Below are 21377 nucleotides of genomic sequence, written 5' to 3' on the forward strand. Positions count from 1 at the left end.
CCATAACATGTGGGACTATGTTAGGGGGCCCTAGCTTTAGAAAGGTTGAGAACGACTTGATCAATGGCATCTTTAACAGATTTTGCTCTTCAGGTATCATAGGGTTCTTCTCCCTGACTGGTGATCTAGTCTTTACTTACGGGGGTTATACAAATCAAGGAATAAATAAAAAATGGCTTTCTACTCTAAGGCCCTACTTCTCATTCCCTTCCACCTTTTTTTTTCCAGAAGCATTTAACAGGCTATGACCACATTTGCGTGTTAGCATTTATTACTCAAGCATATTAAACTATTAACAAACACAAGGATACAAGAGACCATTTTTTAGACCCCGTTTATATGATCTTAAAAAAAAAACAAAACAACTCTAAAATTAGAAAGTGCAAGCTGGCAGCAATCCTCCTGCCGCCGCCTCATTCTGGTCCTGAAAGTTCAAGTCTCCCAGAAGATGGCTTGCCAGCCCAGTGTGACCACGGCTCCCTTCCTACCCAGTAGCATGTGGTAGAGCTGCAGAAGGCCGGAGGCCCAGTGGGCTCTGCACATAGGCAGGCGAGAATGACCTCTCATGGAACTTATGTGGGGCAGGTCCAGCTCTCTGGAGTCGCAGAGATGAAGACAGGACCGGGATCCCCAACGCTGGAGATGGAGCTCTTGGCTCGTACATCTCCCTGTCAGGTGCCTTACTTGTACCCACCCCTCCGTTTGGAAATGACTCTGCTTTCCATGAACCCTAGCAGAGTCGTGAGCATCTGCACGTGAGAAGCCTAGGGGGATTTTCGCTCTCTCCCTGACCCTGGCAGCTCTGTTCTTTCCCCTATCTGCCCATTGATATCCCAGCTCAGTAAAGGCACTGTCTTTCCAAGCACAGAGGCTCCCCTCCCAAGCACAGAGGCAATTCCTAAAATGACCTCCATTTTCACAAAGGACCCAACTTACTATAGATTCCTTAGTTCTCTTGTCAGCCAGCCTCTGGGGTTCGGGGAGGGGGCATACAAACAATCTGTGATTCTCACAGCCACACTATCCCCACACTGTGGGGCATGCAAAGGCATGGGAGTGCCCTAAGGCCAAAACACCAGATCCCTGTGAATGAGGATCAGACCAGGAAGTGAAGAGGGCTGAAAAGAACATTGTCCAGGCCATCAGGGTCACCTCAGATGCACACAACTGACACAACTATCAAGGCCCGATACTCAACACCTGCCCATTTCAAAGTTAAACTACTACAGGAAACCCAAAGCTCCTTGCAGCCTGGGCTGCCCTCACGGGAGGGAAAGAGTATGTTAGAAAGCGGTAGTTGCGCGATGGTTAGAGTCCATACAGTGGAACACGCCGGGAGCCAGGCAGACACCCAGACTCAGTTTCTTTATCCTGCAGTCACTGGGCCATTTGTACCACCACAGCTCTCCAGGCTTTTTCTTTGTCAAACTCCTTGAGGGGGCTTCGGACCACCTGTGATAAAAGACAAGGATTATATCACCTCAACAGGGCCGGACCTGGAACGAAGGCAGAGTCTGTGTGGCATCTGTTGTGTTCTTGTATGTAAGCTTCTTTACATGAGAAAGAATGGGGGTGGGAGGAGACACTTGAGAGGGGACAAAGCATCTCAGGAAACCCCCATCCCCCTTCTTACAGTGTCTGTACATGTGGAATGGGGGTGGGCTTTAAGGTGGGAGTGTGACTGACAGAAGGAAGTAGACGATGGAGGCAGACACACGCCTCCAGACATGAGACAGGTGACTGCTAGCTTGCACACTTACTCTGAGCTCCTAAGATAGTCAGTTCTGGAGTCTGGAATCTGGCCTGGACAACTTACTCATCTGGCTCTGTGGCCTGCTGGTCAGGACGCAGACCCAGGACAGAGATGGGAGCCTGCCTGGACATCTCCTTGGGCACAGAACAAAGTCACTTCCTTGATGGCAGTGGGCAAGTTTGTCCAGGAAGACACTACAGGCCTAGGTACTTCAGGGAGAAGGTAGAGGCCCCACCTCAGTGTGGGGGTATCAGAATATAGGATGGGGTGGCGGTGGGCAGGGAGAGTCCCATCCAGGTGACCGTGGACTCTTCTAGCCCACTGGTCACAGAATAGGAATGTCTAGCTACAGGGAGCCCCACAGGCCAGGCAGGAGCAGCCCTCCCCTACAGAGTATGGCATCTTCTGTGGGAGTCTGTGGAAAGCTCTTTCTGTGTCTGTGAGAGCGGAGCTTAAAGCCCTCTAGCTGTGGTATTTTTCAAGAATAAATTTGTACTCATTTAATCTTAAAAAAAAAAAACCTAGTTCAAACTTTATTTTTAATACTGCAAATAAAACAAACTCCAAAACATCACAACAAACATTGAAGGACATTAATGGAAAGACCTGTTACCTCACAAGGTCCCTCTGAGGACCCAGGATGGCGCATCCTGGCAAGGCAGGCTACTCACCTCCCCTGCTGGCCGCTCCTGGGGACAGGACTGGGAGTCCCAGGAGGCCGCCTGCAGCCGGGCGCTGACTTTGAAGCTCACACACTGGATGGCGGTGCCAGTGTTGAGTCCCCCCTGAAGCAGCAGCAGCAGCAGCAGGAGCAGCAGCAGCACATCATAGGACTACGAGGGAAGACCAAGACGTGAGCAGGCCCACAGGCAGACGCCTCCCTTTGCCTAAGGTTTCAACAGAGCCAGAATACTCCCTTGATGACCACTGGGCCCTCGAAATCCAAACAGACTTTTTTGCTTCAGTAATCTGAGTCAGAACATTCCAGTTAAACCAATTCTGCTGCCTTCCATTTAATGAGTAAGCGTACAGGGGACCCAGGTTGTATCCCCCACACCAGTCCGACTGCCGTAGGGAAGACAAAGAGCATGTGGGACTCCGGTGACTCACGCTGAGGGTGAGCAAAGGTCGGGAGAGACCAAAAGTTTCAATTCTATATCTGCAGGAAATACAGTCCTGAAATTGCTTCAGTTGGCTCTGGACAGAGGGCCCTTGGCTGGAGGAAAGTCCTGGGTGGGCCCAGACCCTACCAGCGAAGTGACCTGACCACCTGGTGAGGAAGAGACGAGAAAGGGGAGCAAGAAGACAGGGCGAAAGTCTGTGTCCTGACAGCCCAGGGGCCAGAGGCAATAAAACGCAATTCGCACATTAAGGATTGTTTCAGGAATATCCACAAAGCAACTAGACGGATGCCTTTCAGCAACAGCCCACAGAAACACAGCAACCAAATGTTAACACACAGGACATAGTGCTGACTGGCACGACGGCGTGAGCCTATGATCCCAGCACTTAGGAGGGCCAGGCAGGAGGATGTCTGGTTCAAGGCTAGCCTGGACTATACGTCAAGACCCTGTCTCAAAAGTATTTTCATTGACTGAGTTATTTATTCACTTTACATCCTGACCACAGCTTCCCCTCCCTCCCTCTCTCCCAGTTCCCCCACCATCCCTCCTCCCCTTCTCCCCAGAAAAGGGAAGGCCTCCCATAGACATCAACCAGCCCCTGTGTGAAGCTGCAGCAAGACTAGGCACGTCCTCTTCCGCTGAGGCTAGACAAGCCAACCCAGTCTCGGGAAAGGGATCTGAAGGCAGGGGATAGTCAGAGCCTGTCTCAAAAATTAAAACACACACACACACACACACACACACACACACACACACACACACACACACACACACACACACACACACACACACACACACACACACACACACACACACACACACACACACACACACACACACACACGGTATCAAAACCAAAACCATGGCTAAGGAGCCAGGAATGTAGCTATGAAATTCATGCATAAGAGCAAAAGCTATGCGTGTCCCCCAGAGAGGAGCGTCTGTACCTAGACGCCTTACCCTGTCTGGAAGGGAGTCAGGTGCACAGCCTCTGTCATCAGCACAGGGAAGCCCCAGTACATGCTGGCAAGCCGGGACAGCCAATGAGGTATAAGGAGAGGACTTGCAAGCGGGAGCAGCCCGGGGAAAGTGTGTTGAGGGATTGAGGGAAATGTGGATTCATTTATAAATGGGGCTTCCACAACAGCAGCAGCATCTCGAGAAAGGTCAGATTCTGTCCACGGTTTTGCCAGGCTCTGGAAAACCTTTAGAAACCTTTCTGGTGAAGACTGAAGAATACAGAAACATCTGCTCTCTCCGTAGTTTCTCTCCCAGGTGCTCACCCTCAAATTCACATGAATGTGCATAAAAGCTGGTCACCAGGAGCTGGTCATAACAGCAGATGTCTGGACATAACCAGCTCCTGACACTAGGACCTTGTCAGTCCATGGGGTAAGGTTTGAACAGCGTGATGAAGGGGCACAGAAGAGCTCTGATCCCTCTGGGTGCTAACAAAACACCAGGATAAATTATTGGGTTAAAAGTGACCCCCAACGCAGAACAGATTAGAATGTCCAATCTGCTTTGTAGGGAAGAGAGAAGATTGTAGCAATGTGGCAGCTGGCGAGGAAGGAGACTGGCACCCCTGCTCCTCAGGGTTTACCTTGTGCTCAGCTTTGCCTTTTGAGCCACGGAGATGTGCTGTATTCTAAAATATCATTAACGTACTTTTTAAATGTAAAGTGAAACAGCCCCTAATGTTGAGTATATTCAGAATCCACTGGACTTAACCACTTACCAAGTCAAAAGCAAAATCATACACAAAAGGGATTTTTTTTTTTTTTTTGGTTCTTTTTTTTTTGAGCTGGGGACCTGAACCCAGGGCCTTGCGCTTCCTAGGTAGCGCTCTACCGCTGAGCTAAATCCCCAGCCCCGGGATTTTTTTTCACACATGTAAGAGTCACTCTTTCTGAGATTGATATTACACACACACACACACACACACACACACACACACACACACACACAGACTAGCAGAGGAGGTGGTTTCTTGTAATTGGGGGTCATTCATGTGTCTATTATAAAGCAAAATTAAGTAGAAATGATATTAAATGATATTAAATGTTACCATATACCTCCTGTTTGGACTAGGAATAAAAAGAAGAAAAACATCAAGTAAAAGACGTCAAGAGGGAAAAGAACAAAAACAAAACCCGAGAATGTTCAGCTTGAATTGGAAACAGCACAAGCACATGTCTGTAAACATATAGTTCTGTCCAACCAGCCCTTTTCACTGGACAGACTCAGAAGTGACCCGAAGCTGGGAGGGCCCACGGAGGCAGATTCTGAGCTCTGTATCCTGCTCCTGTCTGGGTCAAGGTCATACAAGGTGAACCAAGGCTGTCTTCAGTGCCCACCTGGGAAGACTGAAGTCTTCACAGGAATGTTCACCTGGAGGGTGTCCTCTGGATGCATCTGGGTCACGTTCAGCACAGAAGGAAGAATGTCAACAATACTCTAAAAATACTAGAGGCCTTGAGAGTCCTCAATAGTGTTTGACCAACACCAAAGCTGTCTGTCTGGCAGTACGCCCAGCCCTCCCTTTTCTTCCCTCCCCAGGAAAAGACCAGCCGTTAGCAACAGCTCACAGGGGAGGGGTGGGCAACAGGAAGCATGAAAAGAGCCAGAGTCTGACACCACGATGGTTTACACCTCTCCAGGCCCCTTCGTGCTCCTCAGGACCTAAACAGACGAACAGGTGGGGTCACACATAGGGTTTCCCCAAACTGAACAGACCAAGGTGCAAGACGTCCTGCTCCGAAACAGTTCTGCAGGTCAATGTGGGCTGAACATTAATCAACATCACGTGACATGCTGATCACCTTAGACCCGACAGTGGGACTTTGAGATGTGGAGGACTATTTTTACTTTAGGGCCATCTGATTGTGAAAGGGTGGAGGGTTATCCAAGTTTCACACTCATTCCAGGTGAGTGTGACACTCGTGCTTCCATCAGTCCTAAGCATGTGGGGTGAGCACTAGGACAGCTGCAGGGGCATTGCCCTGGAGCTGCACAGCCTTCCAGTGCACACAGGAGGTTCCTCATAATACACTCGTGGAGGGAAAATGCTCATCCTGGACACAAGCACCAAACCTCCAGGATGTCAATCCAGCTGTGTGTGAGCTTGAGGAAGTCCTTAAATGTGCTGGGAGCCCGAGGTAGCGATATCCTACGTGAAAGGCACAAAGTCAGAACGCTTCCAAGCCCAGATCCCAGCGGGCTGTCTGGTAATGTGACGACCAAGCGAGCTTGAGATGCCCCAGGGGTAGTCAAAAGACAGAGGGAAGCCCCAGTCACTGAAGGAAATGAGAGCCCATTACAGGGCTGAGCTAAGACAGGAAAAAAAAAAAAAGCAGGGAAAACCAAAGCAACCAGCAGAATCCGGAGCAGCTGACGGGGACAGAATCAACTTGGAAAAAAATCAAATCAGATCCCACTTCATTCCACACACAACCCACCCCACCCGCAGTGACCTGGGCAAAACCCCTTTGTTCAGGTGGGTGCCCACTTGTACTGGGATACAGCAGGTCCCCCACAGCCACCTCCTTGGGCCCCTGTCAGTAAGTGGCTCCGTTTCCAAAGAGTTACACAATAGTGCGGACACCTACTTTGATGTCTGGTGGGTAATCTTTAAAAATCTCCACGATTCTCATCACGCTGAAGGACAGGTATCCAGAGGCGGTGAACAGCAGTGGGGATGTAAGGCTGCTGATGGTGATCAGGACCTCCACCTGACAGGGAAGCAGACCGTTGGGTAGTAGGTGTGGCCAGCATTTACCTGCCTGCGTGTTTGTGAGGCAGACTGGACCACTATGTGAGTCTTGATAAACTGCTCGCTCATTCAGTGCCGGATATGACAGAGTTTTGGAATGTCACATGTAAGCCTCTAATGTGATTTAAAAAAAAATCAGCTCCTGTGTGCTACTCAGTTCTCCCACTTTTCAAAGATCTGTTCTAACCTGCCCCTGTGCCAGGACCGCACAACCCAGCACAGACTCATTTGCAGATCTAAGGCCAACAGCTGCTCACAGCTAACCAGACTCACAGGAAAGTAGACGGAACTGAAGCACTGGTCTCCTCCTCCATCCCTTGCTTAGCAACAGGGATTTCTGGCGTCCAAACCTAACGTGTTTGTTCTTTGTTTTCAGAAACAGCTGGGCCACTGGGGCCCCAGGACAGTTGTGGATCCTTTCCTGGGCAGTGGATCCTGCCCTGGTCATTCCTACTGGTCCCCCATGGCCTCTCCTAAGCTCTGTTGAGCTACACCCAAAGTGTGACCCGTGGCATAATGAAAGGACTGGGCCTCACCTACCAGACATTTGCTGGGACATTCCGCTGTCACATGGCTGGCGATGGCACTTGGAAAACACTGGGAAGAGAACAGAAAAACTTACAGATTGGTGTTCAAAAGGCCAAATCCTCAATCTGTGCTCCTGCCCTGATGATGTCACCACTCTGTCTAGCAGGAGAGCCAGGGCTGCCTCAGGCTGCGCGAGTGTCCTAGGCTCCCGACGCCTCTCACGGTTTGGTAGCTGCTTGTTGCTCGACTGTTTGTCTCACCAGTCGAGTCTCCTGTAGAAAGGCTACACGAATGACAGAGTGACATCCCACGCCCCCTGGGATGACCTTGGTGACATCTGTCATGTTCTGTACTCTCTGCTTTTAGCCTGGTCACTTGACCGTGTGCTGCACTTGGGCAACGGAGTGCAGTGCAGTCTGCAGCACCGTTCAGTTGTTCCAAAAGCAATAGGAAGAGAGATCTCTCCGCTTCATGACCTAAAACCCAAACTGGCGTTTCCTTGTGCCTCCTCGTCCAGCTCTTCACCTCTGGCACCTTTATGGACTTTCCTGAGACATGGACCCTGAGCTTCACACGGGTTTTTAAAATAAAATTGGTATGGTGCTTTGGGTCTGCTTGGCCCACGGGAAGTGGCGCTATGAGGAGGTGTGGTCTTATTGGAGGAAGTTTGAGGTCTCCTATGCTCAAGCTCCACCCAGTGTGTGAGAGCCTCCTCTTGGCTGCCTTTGAATCAAGATGCAGAACTCTCAGCTCCTTCTCCAGCACGATGCCTGTCTGGATGCTGCCATGTTCCTGCCTTGATGATACTGGACTGAATCTCTGAACCTGTAAGCCAGCCCCAATAAGTGTTGTCCTTATGAGAGTTGCCTTGGTCATGGTGTCTGCTCACAGCAGTAAACCCTAAGACAATTGGATTTCTTAGGAAAATAGTTAAATAGTATAATACTAGTAGTTAAAATAAAATTTCATTCAAATACATTTAATCCTTGGTTCCAAGATTCTTTAAGGGAGGCGTCTTTCCTGTGTGCTTTCTTTTTTTTAAAAAAAAAAAATTGTTTTAGTTATATGAGTCCACTGTAGCTGTCTTCAGACACACCAGAAGACAGCATTGGATCTCATTACAGATGGTTGTGAGCCACCATGTGGTTACTGGGAATTGAACTCAGGACCTCCGGAAGAGCAGTCAGTTCTCTTAACCACTAGGCCATCTGAGCCATTTCTCCAGCCCTCCTGTGTGCCTTCTTATCTGAATGTTACCAACATTGTGAAAACAACAACAACAACAACAACAACAACAACAACAGCAAGAAGCAGACATATAGGGTCTAAAGAGGGAAGCCCAGAACTGTGGCTGCAGCCATGTTTAGCTAGCTATACATGGACAAGAACATACAGGAATTACTCACAGCCACTAAAATCCAAAAGAATGTCACCGAGAGATGGGGACCTGAGACAGCTTCCTCTACATTTAGAGCGATCACCCCACCGAGGACAGCCGAGACACCAGCAATTACTTCTACCACCTGGAGAGAAAAAAATAACACGGGTACCTTGGTAGGCCACCACACTGGTGCTCTACCTTCATGGGAAGAGAAGAGACACCCTCGAAGTCCCAGAATGCAGTGTATAGGTACAGCCTTCCCCAAGGCAGGCCATGGGCCCAGACCCTCCTTTGGTCTGTTCAGGTTGACAATGGAGAAATCACTAGACAAGGCCAAGGAGGTGGATGGTGGTGGGGGCCCCACTTGACCCACAGTGAGGCTCATAGGCAGAACCTGACTGGAATGAACCTGGAGTTCCCCTAGTCATTAGCATCCCCACCCCAATACAGCAGGTGCATGCGCTCTGAAGACACAGTGCCTGGGAGGCTGAGTCAGGAAGGTCGATGGTTCAGTGCAAACCTAAGCTATGTAGCCAGACTGTGTCAAAATGAAACGAGAGAAAGAAGAGGGAGGCTTTTCTTACAGAATAGGACTTTAGGACCCGAGCAGGAAAAGTCACTTCATCCAGAATGTTAGTGCCGTCCGAGATGGAACCCTGGAGAAAAGGAAATCCTCATGGAGCCATGGAATGGGGGGCCTGGGTGCTGGTTGCCATGGGCAGGAGTTATACTTCTAAAAGCCTCAGTGTTACAGCCCTTCAGTCTGGAGGAACAACTCAAGTGCAGACATTTTCCCTGCATGTGGACATGTCCAGTCAGTGCCACTGGAGCTTACCAACAGTGTTAGCAGACCTGGTCTTCCAGTGACACTCCTGAAGGCAGTGCAGGATGGGAAGGGCACTGGGGGCTGTGTAGCTGTACCATCTCCTCTGTAGGCTTGACTAACAGTCCCTCAACCCCTACCTGCCCCCTCCCACGCACGGCCTCCCACAGCCAGACCCAGTCCCCTCCCACACATGGCCTCCAGCATCCAGACCTACCTCAGGGGCGTGAGGGGGTAGCTGTGGGAGACCCACCTTCTTCTTCTTGCAGGGCTCCTCACTGGACCGGGCCGAGATGATCACCGTGGCAGCCATGAGGAGCTCCAACAGCAAGAGCAGGATGAGATTGAAATTAATCTGCAAAGGGAACATCCCTCAGCCATGCTGGTCCTTTCCCCCAGAAAGCTGCCATCTTCCTTTAGCTGGCTAACCCAGTTCTGCTCTTCTCGTCCCAGGGCAAACCTTTTAAACCATGGGCAACACTGTTTCTCTTCTGTCTGGTCTACTTTTTAATTTGGTTAACACCTCTCTCCCCCCATGCCCCCTTCTCCCTAGTTAAACTTTTTGATACTTAAATTTATGAATTAAAATTTATTCATTGGAGTCAGGTAGCTGCACGCACACCTTTAATCCCAGCACTTGGGAGGTAGAGGTAGATGGATCTCTATGATGAGTTCAAGGATAGCCTGGTCTACGGAGTGAGTTCCAGGACATAGCCAAAGCTATACAGAGAAAACTTGTCTTAAAAAAACCAGATATATATTCATCAGGGTGGGGCGTCAGTCATAGCATGCACATGGAGGTCAGAGGGCAAAACTTGCAGGAATTATTTTCTTCCCCCTGTGGGTCCTGGGGATTGAACTCAGGTCATCAGTCTTGGCAGCAAGCACCCATATCTGCAAAGCCATATTACCAGCCCCAGGTACTGTTTTTAAACTACTCTTACTGAATGTTTTATTTGAGAATGTGCCATGGGCCTCTAGAAGCTGGGGTTCCCTCTAGAAGTCTCATCTGGGCAGGAAATCGCACACCCTGACTGAGTAACTGGAACTTCATGACTGCAGAACTGGAATGAGGCAGATAGAGAGTCCAAATCATCAGTTAGTCCCAGGACAGTGGCTCACTACCAGCATTGACATCTGGCCTCACGTCTCTGTGACTCCTAGGTAAATCGTTTGCAATGTGTAACTTAAAGGGCCTTTAGTTTCCAATACCATAAAGCTAAATATATCAGCATCTGTGGAGTAGAAAGTGATGCTCGCCTGCCCACCACTGGCTTGCCTTCCTGATGATACCCACACCGGTTTATCTGGTAGATTCTTTTATTCTGGATCTAGAAAGGTTCGTAAAGCCTCTTCTGCAGCGGAACACATCATCAGGTAACATACAAGGCAAACGGAGTTTGTGTTCCTGGCCCTTAGTTGCTTCTATTTTGCTCATGAAAAACTAATTTTTAGTCCCTTTGGAGCAAAACTGCATCTTATATGAAGCCTTTGAGCTGTGTCTCCCTCCCCAATCTAAGCACACACAAAACATGAACATAGCATGAACATAGCATGTTCAGCTCCATGCACAGTTCCCAGACACTGCAAACACAAGGCTTGGGAATGACAGAAGTACTTTGAACAGTTACATAACTGTTGACACTTGCAAAACACAAGCTGGCGTGCACAAGGCCTGGAATTTGCTCCTGGGCCCTGCAGAATTAATAAATGAATAAAAATGTAACTGGTACTCACTACTCAGTCCTAGGAAACGGACTTGAGGTCCCCTGCATGTTAAACAAGTACTCTACCATTGAACTATGCCCACAGTCCTCTTTTGAAGCAGGCTCACTGAGTGGCTGAGGTTAGACCTGTAGTCTTGAACTCACAGTCCTTCTGTCTCAGTCTCCCAAGTTGTGGGAATTATAGGTGAGTACTGTGGGTGTGGTTTTAAAAAGAAATTTGTAAGGGAAAGACTATACAGTAATATTTGACTAACAGGACCTCAAAATAGACAAAATAATGACTGGCTTGTGTGAAGAAATACATAAACCAACAACGACAGATAAAGAATGTAACACACTTTTCTCAGAAGCTGAGTAATCAAAATCACACAAGAACTCTTATCCAGTAAGGTATGGTGATGTGCACCTAATTCTAGTACTTGGAAGGCAGAGGCAGGCAGAGCTCTGTGAGTTCAAGGCCAACTCGGTCTACATATCAAGTTCCAGGTCAACCAGGGCATCAGGGCTACATAGTGAGACCTTGTCCCACCAGAAACAAAGCAACAGTAACAACAATAACAACCAGCAGGCCTTGTATATCCGGCCTTGCCAGACCCAGAAGCACAGAGCCAAAGACAACTATTTTAGCCCTGCTCCAAGGTCCGGTCGCCCCCGGGGCCAGGGTAGGGAGGACTGGTAGACACACACAGCTTCCCCACGTACACCCAGTATAAACTGAGCAGCACAAAGTAAGGGACAGGTCTTCAGGAGCAAGGAGAACCAAATAGCAATAAAAATGAGAATTTTCATCAAAATCTAGCGGAGATTACGCCAGAGTTGAGGCAAACACCTGTAACCAAGTGCATTACCAGACTGGGCGCTAGCGAAGTGGGAGGAACTGAGATTCCTGAAGTCAGAGGCAGAGTGGACACAATGTGTCAAGTCTGTAAGGGACTGGGTAAGAAGTCTTAGCAACTGCAGAGATGCTCAGGCAAAAGGATATGAAATGGGGATCCAGGTGGCAGGCCATTTCAAGGATGGGTTTGAAGTGGGCTGGTGTGATTAGCAGAAAAGCCAGTGCTCAATGGAGCTGAGCACAGGAATGTGAGCAGATCTTTCCAGCGGTGGTTTTCTTGTGTCTCAGGTGACTGACTGACCGTGCCGTGTGCCTGCCGTGCTTTGGTCTTGCGGTGCTCCTTCTTTTATAGTCCCAGTGAAGGGTCCCATCTACTGTGTCTGAAAAGCTCATGTGCCTGGTGTTTCTCAGAGAGTTCAGGTGCCATTTACCAGCTCAGATAAATCATTGAACAATCTGTACATCTTGGGAGGAAATGAGAGGGTTTTTTTTTTAATTGTGTAAACAAGATGTAGATTGAGTCATTCTTTCTTGGCATTTCCAACCAAGATGGAGTAATGGAGGCCAAGGCTGTCACTTTATCAGAATGGGGATAATCCAAGGGGAGGCCCGGCCTCAAAGAGGGCACTTGGTATGATGTAGGGTAACCAAGAACAAGCCACTTCACCAACCAAAAGTGAGCTAAAGTGAGCTGCGCGTGAGCAGACACACAGGAGACCCTCATGAGGTCTGCCCTATCAACATTCCCTCTGAGCCGCCCTCATCTCAGGACTATATGAGGCCACACCCCCAACCCCTGCTGTAAGTAATACCAATAAATTCGTTGGTTTACCAAACTTAGGTCTGTAAATGCTTGTTCTGTGTCAGGTAAATGGACGGTTCTTCTCATGTCTCTTGGAAGAGCCATGCAGACTAGTCCTGCTGTGAAGAAGGTGATATGTTCAACCTGAGTTGAGCACGAGGACAGGTAACTGACAGGGAAGCCAAGCCTTAGCAAGGTCACAGGCAGGAGAAGAGTTTCCAAAACTATCTGGGTGAGGAGATATGGATGAAAACAGGAAGTTGTGCCTCTGCCTTCCTCTGACTGGGAACTGCCAGTCAATACATCTAAGGCAGTGAGGTCAAGGGACACAGCCCCTCAGGCTGGTGGTGAGGATGTCTAGTAGAGAGATGCTCTGAACCAGCAGAACACTGGCATAGCCTGTGGCAGAGACCTCACTCCTGGTATTCAATGCCCCATGTCAGCTGACTTGGGGAGTGTGTGCCTTGGCGGTGAAGGGTAGAGTCCTTTTCCCTGCTGGTGAGATTCAAGCTCCCACTGTGGTTTGGAGCTTCAAAGATAGAACACACCAACTGTGTTAGTCAGGGTTCTCTAGAGCAGCCGTTCTCAACCTGTGATTCTTGACCCCTTAGGGCCTTGAATGATTCTTTCACAGGGGTCACCTACAATCTTCAGAAAACAGATATTTACACTGTGATTCATAACAGTAGCAAAATTACAGTTAGGAAGAAGCAACAAAAATAATTTTATCGTTTGGGGGTCACCACAACATAAGGAATATATTCAAAGGTTGATGCATTGGGAAAGGTTGAGAACCACCGTCATAGAGGAGGAACAGACTGAGTAAATGAATGTGTGTGTGCATGTGTTTGTATGTGTGTGGGCATGTGTGTATACATATGTGTGTGTACATATGTGTGTGTTTGTGAGTGTGTGCGAGTATGTGTGTGCGTGTGTTTGTATATGTGTTGTGCGTGTGTGTGTGCATGTGTTTGTATGTGTGTGTGCATGCGTGCGTGCATGCGCATATGTGTGTGCGTTTGTTTGTATGTGTGTGCATGTGTGTTCATGTGTGTGTGCATGTGTGTGTACATGCATGCAGGTGTGTGTGTGTGTGTGTGTGTGTGTGTGTGAGACTTATCTATGCTTTATTAGAGTGACATAGCTGTGGTCAGTGTAGTCTAGCAGACAGGCCAAGGATCTAGTAGCTGTTCAGTCTATGAGACTGGATGTCTCAGTATTCCCAATCCAATCTAGTGCTAGAATCCTAGAGAGCTGCTGGCCTTTAGTCTATGTTGGAGTCCCCACAGAGTAGGTTCTAAATGAGCAAAGGAATATCTTAGTAACAGGACAGATGAACTTGCCAGCACAAGTGAAAGAAAGCAGGCAAAAAAGCAAAGGCTTCCTTCTTCCTTGTCTTTTATGTGGTCTGCCACCAGAAGGCATGGCCCTGAGTTACAATAGGTCTTCCAATCTCAAATGATCCAATCCAGCAAAACCCCCTCATTGGGACTGGAGAGATGGCTCAGCTGTTAAGAGCACTGGCTGCTCTTCCAAAGGACATGGGTTAAAAATCCCAACACCTACATGACAGTTCACAAGTGTCTGTAACTCCAGTTCCGAGGATCTGATCATCCTCATACAGACAATCGGGGAACACAACACCAAGGTAAATAATTTTTTAAAAATTTAAAAGAAAAGAAAAATCCCTCACACTTGTCCCAGCTTGCTAAGATTCCAGATATAGTCAGGTTTGCAGCCAAGATTAGCCATAACACCACCCATAAGGAGAGGTGGAGAGCAAGAGCAGACGAGTCCTCCGTCAGGCAATAACAATGTATAGACCCAAAAGGTTTCCCAGCACTTCGCGGAGACCAGAGGATTTGAGGAAGGGCCTAAGGGGCAGTGAGATACAACCCACACAGAGGGAGCCATGTTCCTGACTGTCCAACCACGTCATAGCTGTTTCACTGCTGTTTCATAAGGGCTCTGTATGTCCTTGAATGAGGCATAGTTTCTGAGCAGGATTGGGCCAAACACTGTGTTCCTGAGGTTTCCCTACCTGCCTCAGGCAGCTTTTATGATTGGCTCAATAACCATCAGGTCTCAGTATGGTAGGAGCCATGGAGGGCCTGGTTTTTAGGGAGTCTGATACGTGGCCCGGGTGGGACCAAGGTTCTGCAGATGTAAGCACCAGGTGATGTTGGCGTCAGTCCATTGCTACATGGACAAAAGCTGACATTTTGTTCTACCTATCTTTCAGAGTTCAGTCATCTGTGGTTTGGGGGCAGGGGTCATTTGTTTAAGTTTGAAGTTTCATGCCATGGCTCTTACCTCTCATGGACACTTTAAAATAAAATTTATTTATCCACTTTATGTCTATGGGTATTTTTGTCTGCATGAATGTCTGTGCACCAGAAGAGGGCATCAGGCCCCATGGACCTACAGTTATAAACAATTGTGACCTTTGCATGTGGGTGCTGGGAGTTGAACCTAGGACCTTGGAAGAGCAGCCAGTGCTCTTTTTTTTTTTTTTTTTTTCAGAGCTGGGGACTGAACCCAGGGCCTTGTGCTTGCTAGGCAAGTGCTCTACCACTGAACTAAATCCCCAACCCCGCAGCCAGTGCTCTTAACTGCTGTGTCATCCCTCCAACACCTTGTGCAAGCATCTTAGTCCCAGGTGTGCCAGTGTTTCTCCAAGGTTTGCAGTTGGGGTGATACAATGTCTTCACTCTAAGAAGATACATACAAGTTCCTAATGGTTCTCCAATGGGCCTGCAGCTGTCACCACAGAGTCTCCCCGGGCATATGCTGGACTAGCTTACCTGTGGTTTCTTCTTCCTCGGGCACCAATTTCTCTTAGATCCTGGCATGTTGAAGCCATCCCCTGTCCCTTTTACATCACTTCTGCCCTCAGGGTGCTCCTGTGCTTGTGGAACAGAGCAGTCTCTCCTAGCTGCACCCTCACAGCTCAGAGCTCATCTCTGAGGGCTATCTTGACACTTGCTGTAACCAGGTCACATCCTGAAGCCGTCATTATGATGTGACTCTGGGCTGACTGGATCTATGACGGTTCCTGTAACTCCATGCCCAGCCTACCCTTCTATTTGGATTGTTTTCTAGTAGTTTTGGCTGTGGAAGGACATGTCCCCACCTGTCCTTGAGGAGTCCTTCTCTTCTTTGTGTTCCCCTGAACCAAGTCCTAGGCAGACTGCAGAAAGGAGCTGGAAAGGAGTCTCTCACTGTGAGCTGCATTGCCTCATGGTCTCACCCTCTGTTTGTTCTGAATGTCTTTTAATATATATGTTATTTACCCTCTCTTGGCCTCCATGGGCACCAGGCACACACATACATTCAGGTAAAACACCCCAACACATAAAATAATTCCTAAAAGATATATGTCATAGTTTTTCATCTCTTCTTAGACATATTTCCAGGGACTTTATATGTTTTGTTTGGTTTGTTTATTTGTTTGTTTGTTGGGACATGGTCTCATATAGTCCAGAATGTTCTCAAACTTAGCTCTATAGCCAAGGTTGGCCTGTAACTCCTCATCTCCTAAGTGCTGGGATAACAGCCATGTGCTAACGTACCCAGCTCTACATATATATTTCTGTAAAGCATCTGTGTGTAAAGTGTATTTTCAACTTTTGTGGTGCAATTAGTTTTATATTTACGGTTCATGTCCAGCATCTTCCTACACGCACTCGATAATCCCAGTGTCCAGTTAGCAGCCTCTCTTCTGCACACAGCAGCCTGGATAGTCCTTGACTTTTTGTTCTCACAAGATGAGATACAACATCCTTATTCCTGATGCCATTTTTTTTTCATTGAGTATCACAATTTAAGTAATTTTTTCTTACTTTTCTTAGTGGCACATATGATGACAGAATGTCTTAAAACCAACAGCATCGTTGATTTGATGGAATACAGTAGTATGTTGCTAGTTTGTGTTGTGTGTGTGCATGTATGTGTGTGTGTGCATGTGCTTCATAGATTTGATGAAATACGGTAGTATGTTGCTAGTTTGTGTTGTATGTGTAAGAGTATGTGTGTGTGTATGTGTCTGCATGTGCTTCATTGATTCGATGAAATACAGTAGTATGTTGCTATTGTGTTGTGATGTATGTATGTGTGTGCATGTGCCTGTGTGTATGTGTGTGTTTTGACATATATGGGAATAGGCTAAACTCCAGAGCACTGAATAGGCTAGAAGCATGTGCTCTGTCCCCGAGCTGCATCCCAGGCTGTCACTGCTGGGAAACAGACACTAAAATGTCATCTACCAATAGATTTGTCCAATGGAATAAACTCAGAGTTCAGTAGAGAGGACTCTTTCAGAAGTGTAGGAAAACCAGGGCTTACCCCTGCCCACTGAGAGCAGCATCTGACCTCAGAGGGAAGACAAGACTCAGGTAAAAACAGAAAACCCATTGTGACCCACATCCCCTTCCAGTGACTCACGTTTATGGCTGAGGGATTCAGGATCAGTTTGCATCCAAACCAGATTAAGCACGTAGTGGTAACAGCGAACGTGGAAACGAACAATATCTGAAAGTTGGGAATCTGGAAAAACAAAGCAGGAGGCATTTCCTGTAAGTAAAGACAACATCCGCTTTCCACACCTCCGTGCTGCGGGTGTCTCCAAGTCTGCAGAGTCTGTTCTGAAGGCTTAACTTACCGCACTGACATTTCTCCTCCCAACAGCAAAGCTCACGATTGCTGAGGGGATGCACTGTAAAGAGACCAGAACCCACGTGAGCCAAGAGCACCTGAGTCTTGTGCCCCGGACGTGATGCTAACCCCGAAACCATGCATTGCTTACCAAGCGCGGCCTGGGGTTAGAGCTCTTGCCTACCCCGCTGAAGACTGAGTTTTTATCTCAGCTCAGCATAAAACTAAGACAATCGTGGGTTACAATGTTTAAGCTTCTATAATAGTCCGAGTCACACAGGCAAGCCATCTTTGTCAATCTACCAGATACAAGGAGCTCCCTCAACCCTAAAAGTCTCTTGATCACATTCAGGAGAGCTAAAGCACCGAAACACCTCAACTTGCCAGGGGCAAGTTTCCCGAACAGGAGTCAGACCTAGTAATTTTCAAAACTATTGGCACAAGTCAGGAGAGTAGTTAAAAGAAGCCTATAACCCCCAGATCGCAGAGCCTCGGGCCCACAGTGGGAGGATTACGGTGCCGATGTGGCTGAGGGGTTTGCTTACAGAGCCTGCTGCACAGCGCAAATAATCCATCTCGGAGGGGAACACGTTCCCCAGGTAGAGCGAAAACCCAGAGGTCACGAGAAGGCAGCTCTGCAAAAGAGCAACATAGTCTCGGGTTATAACGGGCTCTGTCTGATGAGACACTTGACGGGGCAACACCCAGCCTTTGGTGCAAGCTCATGTTTCCCATATCAACCACTAGTCTCCAGGTTATTTATTTTGCCTATGGCTGGGTCCTGTGTGACCGCAGCTCCTTTTGGCAGGACCCGCCCAACCCGAGGAATGGATCTCCCCTTTGCCACCCGTGGTGCCAGAGTAGAAGCTAGCAAACTTGTGGGGTGGGGAGAGGGATACTATCAGGGGACTCAGGATCCAGGATCAGAGCCTGTAAAACAAGTGTCCGCCTATTGCTTCTGCAGAAACTGATCCAAAATGGAACCTGCCAAAGGTCTAGAGATGTGGAAAGGGAGAGGTCCCTGTCTGAATGTTCTCAAACCCAACTCCTTCCATAGAGAAATGCATACATCCGGGTCCTCCGGTACTGTGCACGCTCAGGGCCAAATGATGCTTTAAGCATCCTGATGGATTACCTGCAAGACTGTGTACAAGTGTCCCAGCATCCCATATGCCACTGCTTCACACAGGAGTAGCATGGAACTGCTCTCTAGCTACACCCAACGTAGCCCTTTCTGTGGTCCCCCACAGTCCCCATAGTCCTATGACTTCTGTAGCCCTTCCTGCTCCATGGTCCTGACCCCAGCCTTGGCCGCAACTCTTGTCAGTCACTCTGTAGAGCTACCCTGAAGCATGAGGTTGGCCTCCAGCCTTCACAGACCACTCATGTACAAGAGTACGGGGGGAGGGGGGCACGTGGTCACAGGTAACCCGTGGTCTCGGGATTAGTACAGTTTAGGGGCATAGGCCCCCACAGCGGAAATTGAGCAAAGTAACTAATAGGACACAAGCAAAAGAAGTACTACTGGGTGGCAGTGCACACCTTTAATCCCAGCACTCGGAAGGCAGAGGCAGGTGGACCTCTGAGTTTGAGGCCAGCCTGGTCTACAGAGGAAGTTCCAGACAGCCAGGGCCACACAGAGAAACCCTGTCTTCAAAAACTGGGGGAGGGGAGAAGAAAGAAAGAAAAAGAACAAGAAAGAAAACAAGAAAGGGACAGAGTGATTCTCAGTCTATCGGGTTTGCACTCTTCCACAGATCATGACCAGCACTGAGGGAACATGGCGTTTTCTGTCCTCTGAACCAGTATCGAGTTACTCACCCCCATCAACACAGAGAATACCCATGTCTTGTAGCTGAAGCACGGAGGCAACCTCTTCGTCAGCTGCAGGTCCTTGGGCTTTGTGTCAGGGGTGTAACTGCCTGTGTCCTGCCGTCCTGCGTCCTGCCGACCCCTCTCCAGTGTGGGCATCCGGTCATAGCCCAGCTCCTCCCTGAACTGCCCCTCCCGTGTCATGGCACTGGAAACAGACATGGTACCGAGAGTGACACACATCCAAGCTGAGACTCATGAACAGACTCAGACCACCACTCCCTCCTATGCAAGGAATTCATCACCGACTTTGACAAACTGAAAACTCTCCCATTGCAGTAAGTTGTTACCAAGAAATCGCTTCGAAGTTTTTCTTTTGAGACAAAGTATCACTGTGTGGCCCAGGCGGGCCTTAAACTTTGGTGTGGGTAAACACTATCATGTCTGGCTTAAGCCAACACTTTCTTAAAGAAATATGCTCATCCTCTAGGGCTGGGAACTTAAAAAGGAATAACCCCCTAACTCTCGATATAAATAAAAAGGCTCAAACTCAGCTAGATTCAGCACTCATCTGATCTTCAGATATAGTACGTTTCAACTTCCACCAGCAACTTTATGAGTCCCACATAGAGGGAGGGGGGCTCCAACTACTCAGCACAAAATGGAAACATGCAATTGCAAAAGACCCTCCTACTTAGTAGTTTAACGTCTTAATGCTTACCTCTGCTGTGGTCCGGCCGTTGGGAGAGCAGGCCTCTGGGTGATGGACTTCCAGCAAGAAGTATTCATAAGTGGAGCAAAAGCTCAGCCAAACTGCACTTCAGCCAGGGGCCAGCACACAGCGTCCTGAATTTCAATGAGGAGATTAAGGGAGTGGATCCTAGAAATGTCCTCCTTGATTGCATAACCAAGGCTTGGAGCTTGCCCAACACAAGAAGGAAAGGAAGAGCCCTCGGTCCCACTCACCGCATACCTAGCTGAGTGGATGTCTTTGAAAAAGAAGCATTGCTGAGCATAGAGTCCAGCCCTGGAAGTGGATCCTGACCAGCCTTGGGCCTGGAACAGAAAACGACTCAAAGGTCTACGTCCTTTTAAGCCGTCTTTCTTTGTCTCCCATTATTCCGCGACAACGAAAATCTCCTTCGTCCGGCCACATAAACCTTTAAGTTCTTGATTTTGGCAAGGCTGGCCCCTGAACTGCCGGGAATCCCACCATGGGTTCCCATGGCAGCCCCAAGGATTGGCAGGAATGGTCCCAGTGCACCCTTTATTTCTGCTCACTAGGCAGAGAAAGGGGGCATGAATGTGCTTCGTTTGCCCGGAGACATCGGCCCCCTGGCAATTACAGCAACAATTTCTTTGTGCACATTGCAGAAAGGCTCGGCCCAGAGTACTAGGGAAAAAAACAGCCGCTTTGAACAGCAGAACCCAGTGCAGCCTAGGCTCTGCCACTGGTTTCTAATCAGGGATGGTTGGTTATCTTAGTCAAACAAGAAGGGTTAGAAACAACTTACCCAGGGCTGGAGAGATGGCTCAGAGGTTAAGAGCACTGGCTGCTCTTGCAGAGGATCCTGGGTTCAGTTCCCAGCGTCCATATTAGTGGTTTACAATTCCAGCTCCTGCATGGCAGGCAGTTCACAATTGTTTATGACTCTAGTTCCAGGGGATCTAACACCCTCTTCTGGCCTCTGTGGGCATAAGACACACACGTGGTGCACATACATGCAGGCAAAGCGCCCATTACACACAAAATAAGAATAAAATTAAAGAAACAATTCACCCAAACTGTTTCCTGAGACATCTAGAACTTCTTTCAAATGTGTTGAGGAAACTCCCACTAAAGTGCTCAGTAAAATTCACAGAAATGGATCCAACTGGATTGAACTATCCTGTGATCTCTCTCTCTCTCTCTCTCTCTCTCTCTCTCTCTCTCTCTCTCTCCCCCCCTTTGTTGTTTGTTTGTTTTTTTTTCTTTCAATTTTTTTTTCAGACATGGTTTCTCTGTGTATCCCTAGATGTCTTGCAACTTGCTCTGTAGACCAGGCTGGCTTTGAACTCAGAGATCTGCCTGCCTCTGCCTCCCTAGTGCTGGGATAAAGGTGTGCACCACTACCACCTGGCCCTGTGGGGGTTTTTTTGGAGGGGAAATGTTTAGCAAACATCATCA

At 48.4% G+C, this 21377-nt stretch overlaps 1 protein-coding gene across 1 annotated transcript; it reads right to left on the reverse strand.

Moving 5' to 3' along the window:
- Positions 1-249: 249 nt before the first annotated feature.
- Mlc1 (modulator of VRAC current 1) lies at positions 250-20056 on the reverse strand. The gene is made up of 12 exons (XM_032919340.1): positions 19932-20056; positions 19220-19418; positions 17944-18033; positions 17406-17459; positions 17189-17290; positions 9635-9736; positions 9143-9214; positions 8584-8700; positions 7190-7246; positions 6486-6608; positions 2425-2586; positions 250-1452 (listed from the first exon to the last, which is right to left on the reverse strand). The coding sequence occupies exons 1-12, from the start codon at positions 19997-19999 to the stop codon at positions 1378-1380; spliced, it is 1221 nt and encodes a 406-aa protein (XP_032775231.1). The 5' UTR covers positions 20000-20056; the 3' UTR covers positions 250-1377.
- Positions 20057-21377: the final 1321 nt, after the last annotated feature.

The sequence above is a fragment of the Rattus rattus genome, chromosome 1 (assembly GCF_011064425.1).
Source record: "Rattus rattus isolate New Zealand chromosome 1, Rrattus_CSIRO_v1, whole genome shotgun sequence".
Taxonomy (NCBI): Eukaryota; Metazoa; Chordata; class Mammalia; order Rodentia; family Muridae; genus Rattus; species Rattus rattus.

What these genes read in the sequence shown, in the direction of transcription:
- Mlc1 (XM_032919340.1), bottom strand. Translation starts at nt 19,999, where the DNA reads ATGAATACTTCTTGCTGGAAGTCCATCACCCAGAGGCCTGCTCTCCCA. An exon ending in ACGGCCGGACCACAGCAGAG is followed by an intron (nt 19,419 to 19,931) that starts GTAAGCATTAAG and finishes GTCTGTTTCCAG; the next exon opens with TGCCATGACACGGGAGGGGC. An exon ending in TATTCTCTGTGTTGATGGGG is followed by an intron (nt 18,034 to 19,219) that starts GTGAGTAACTCG and finishes GCTCTTTTGCAG; the next exon opens with AGCTGCCTTCTCGTGACCTC.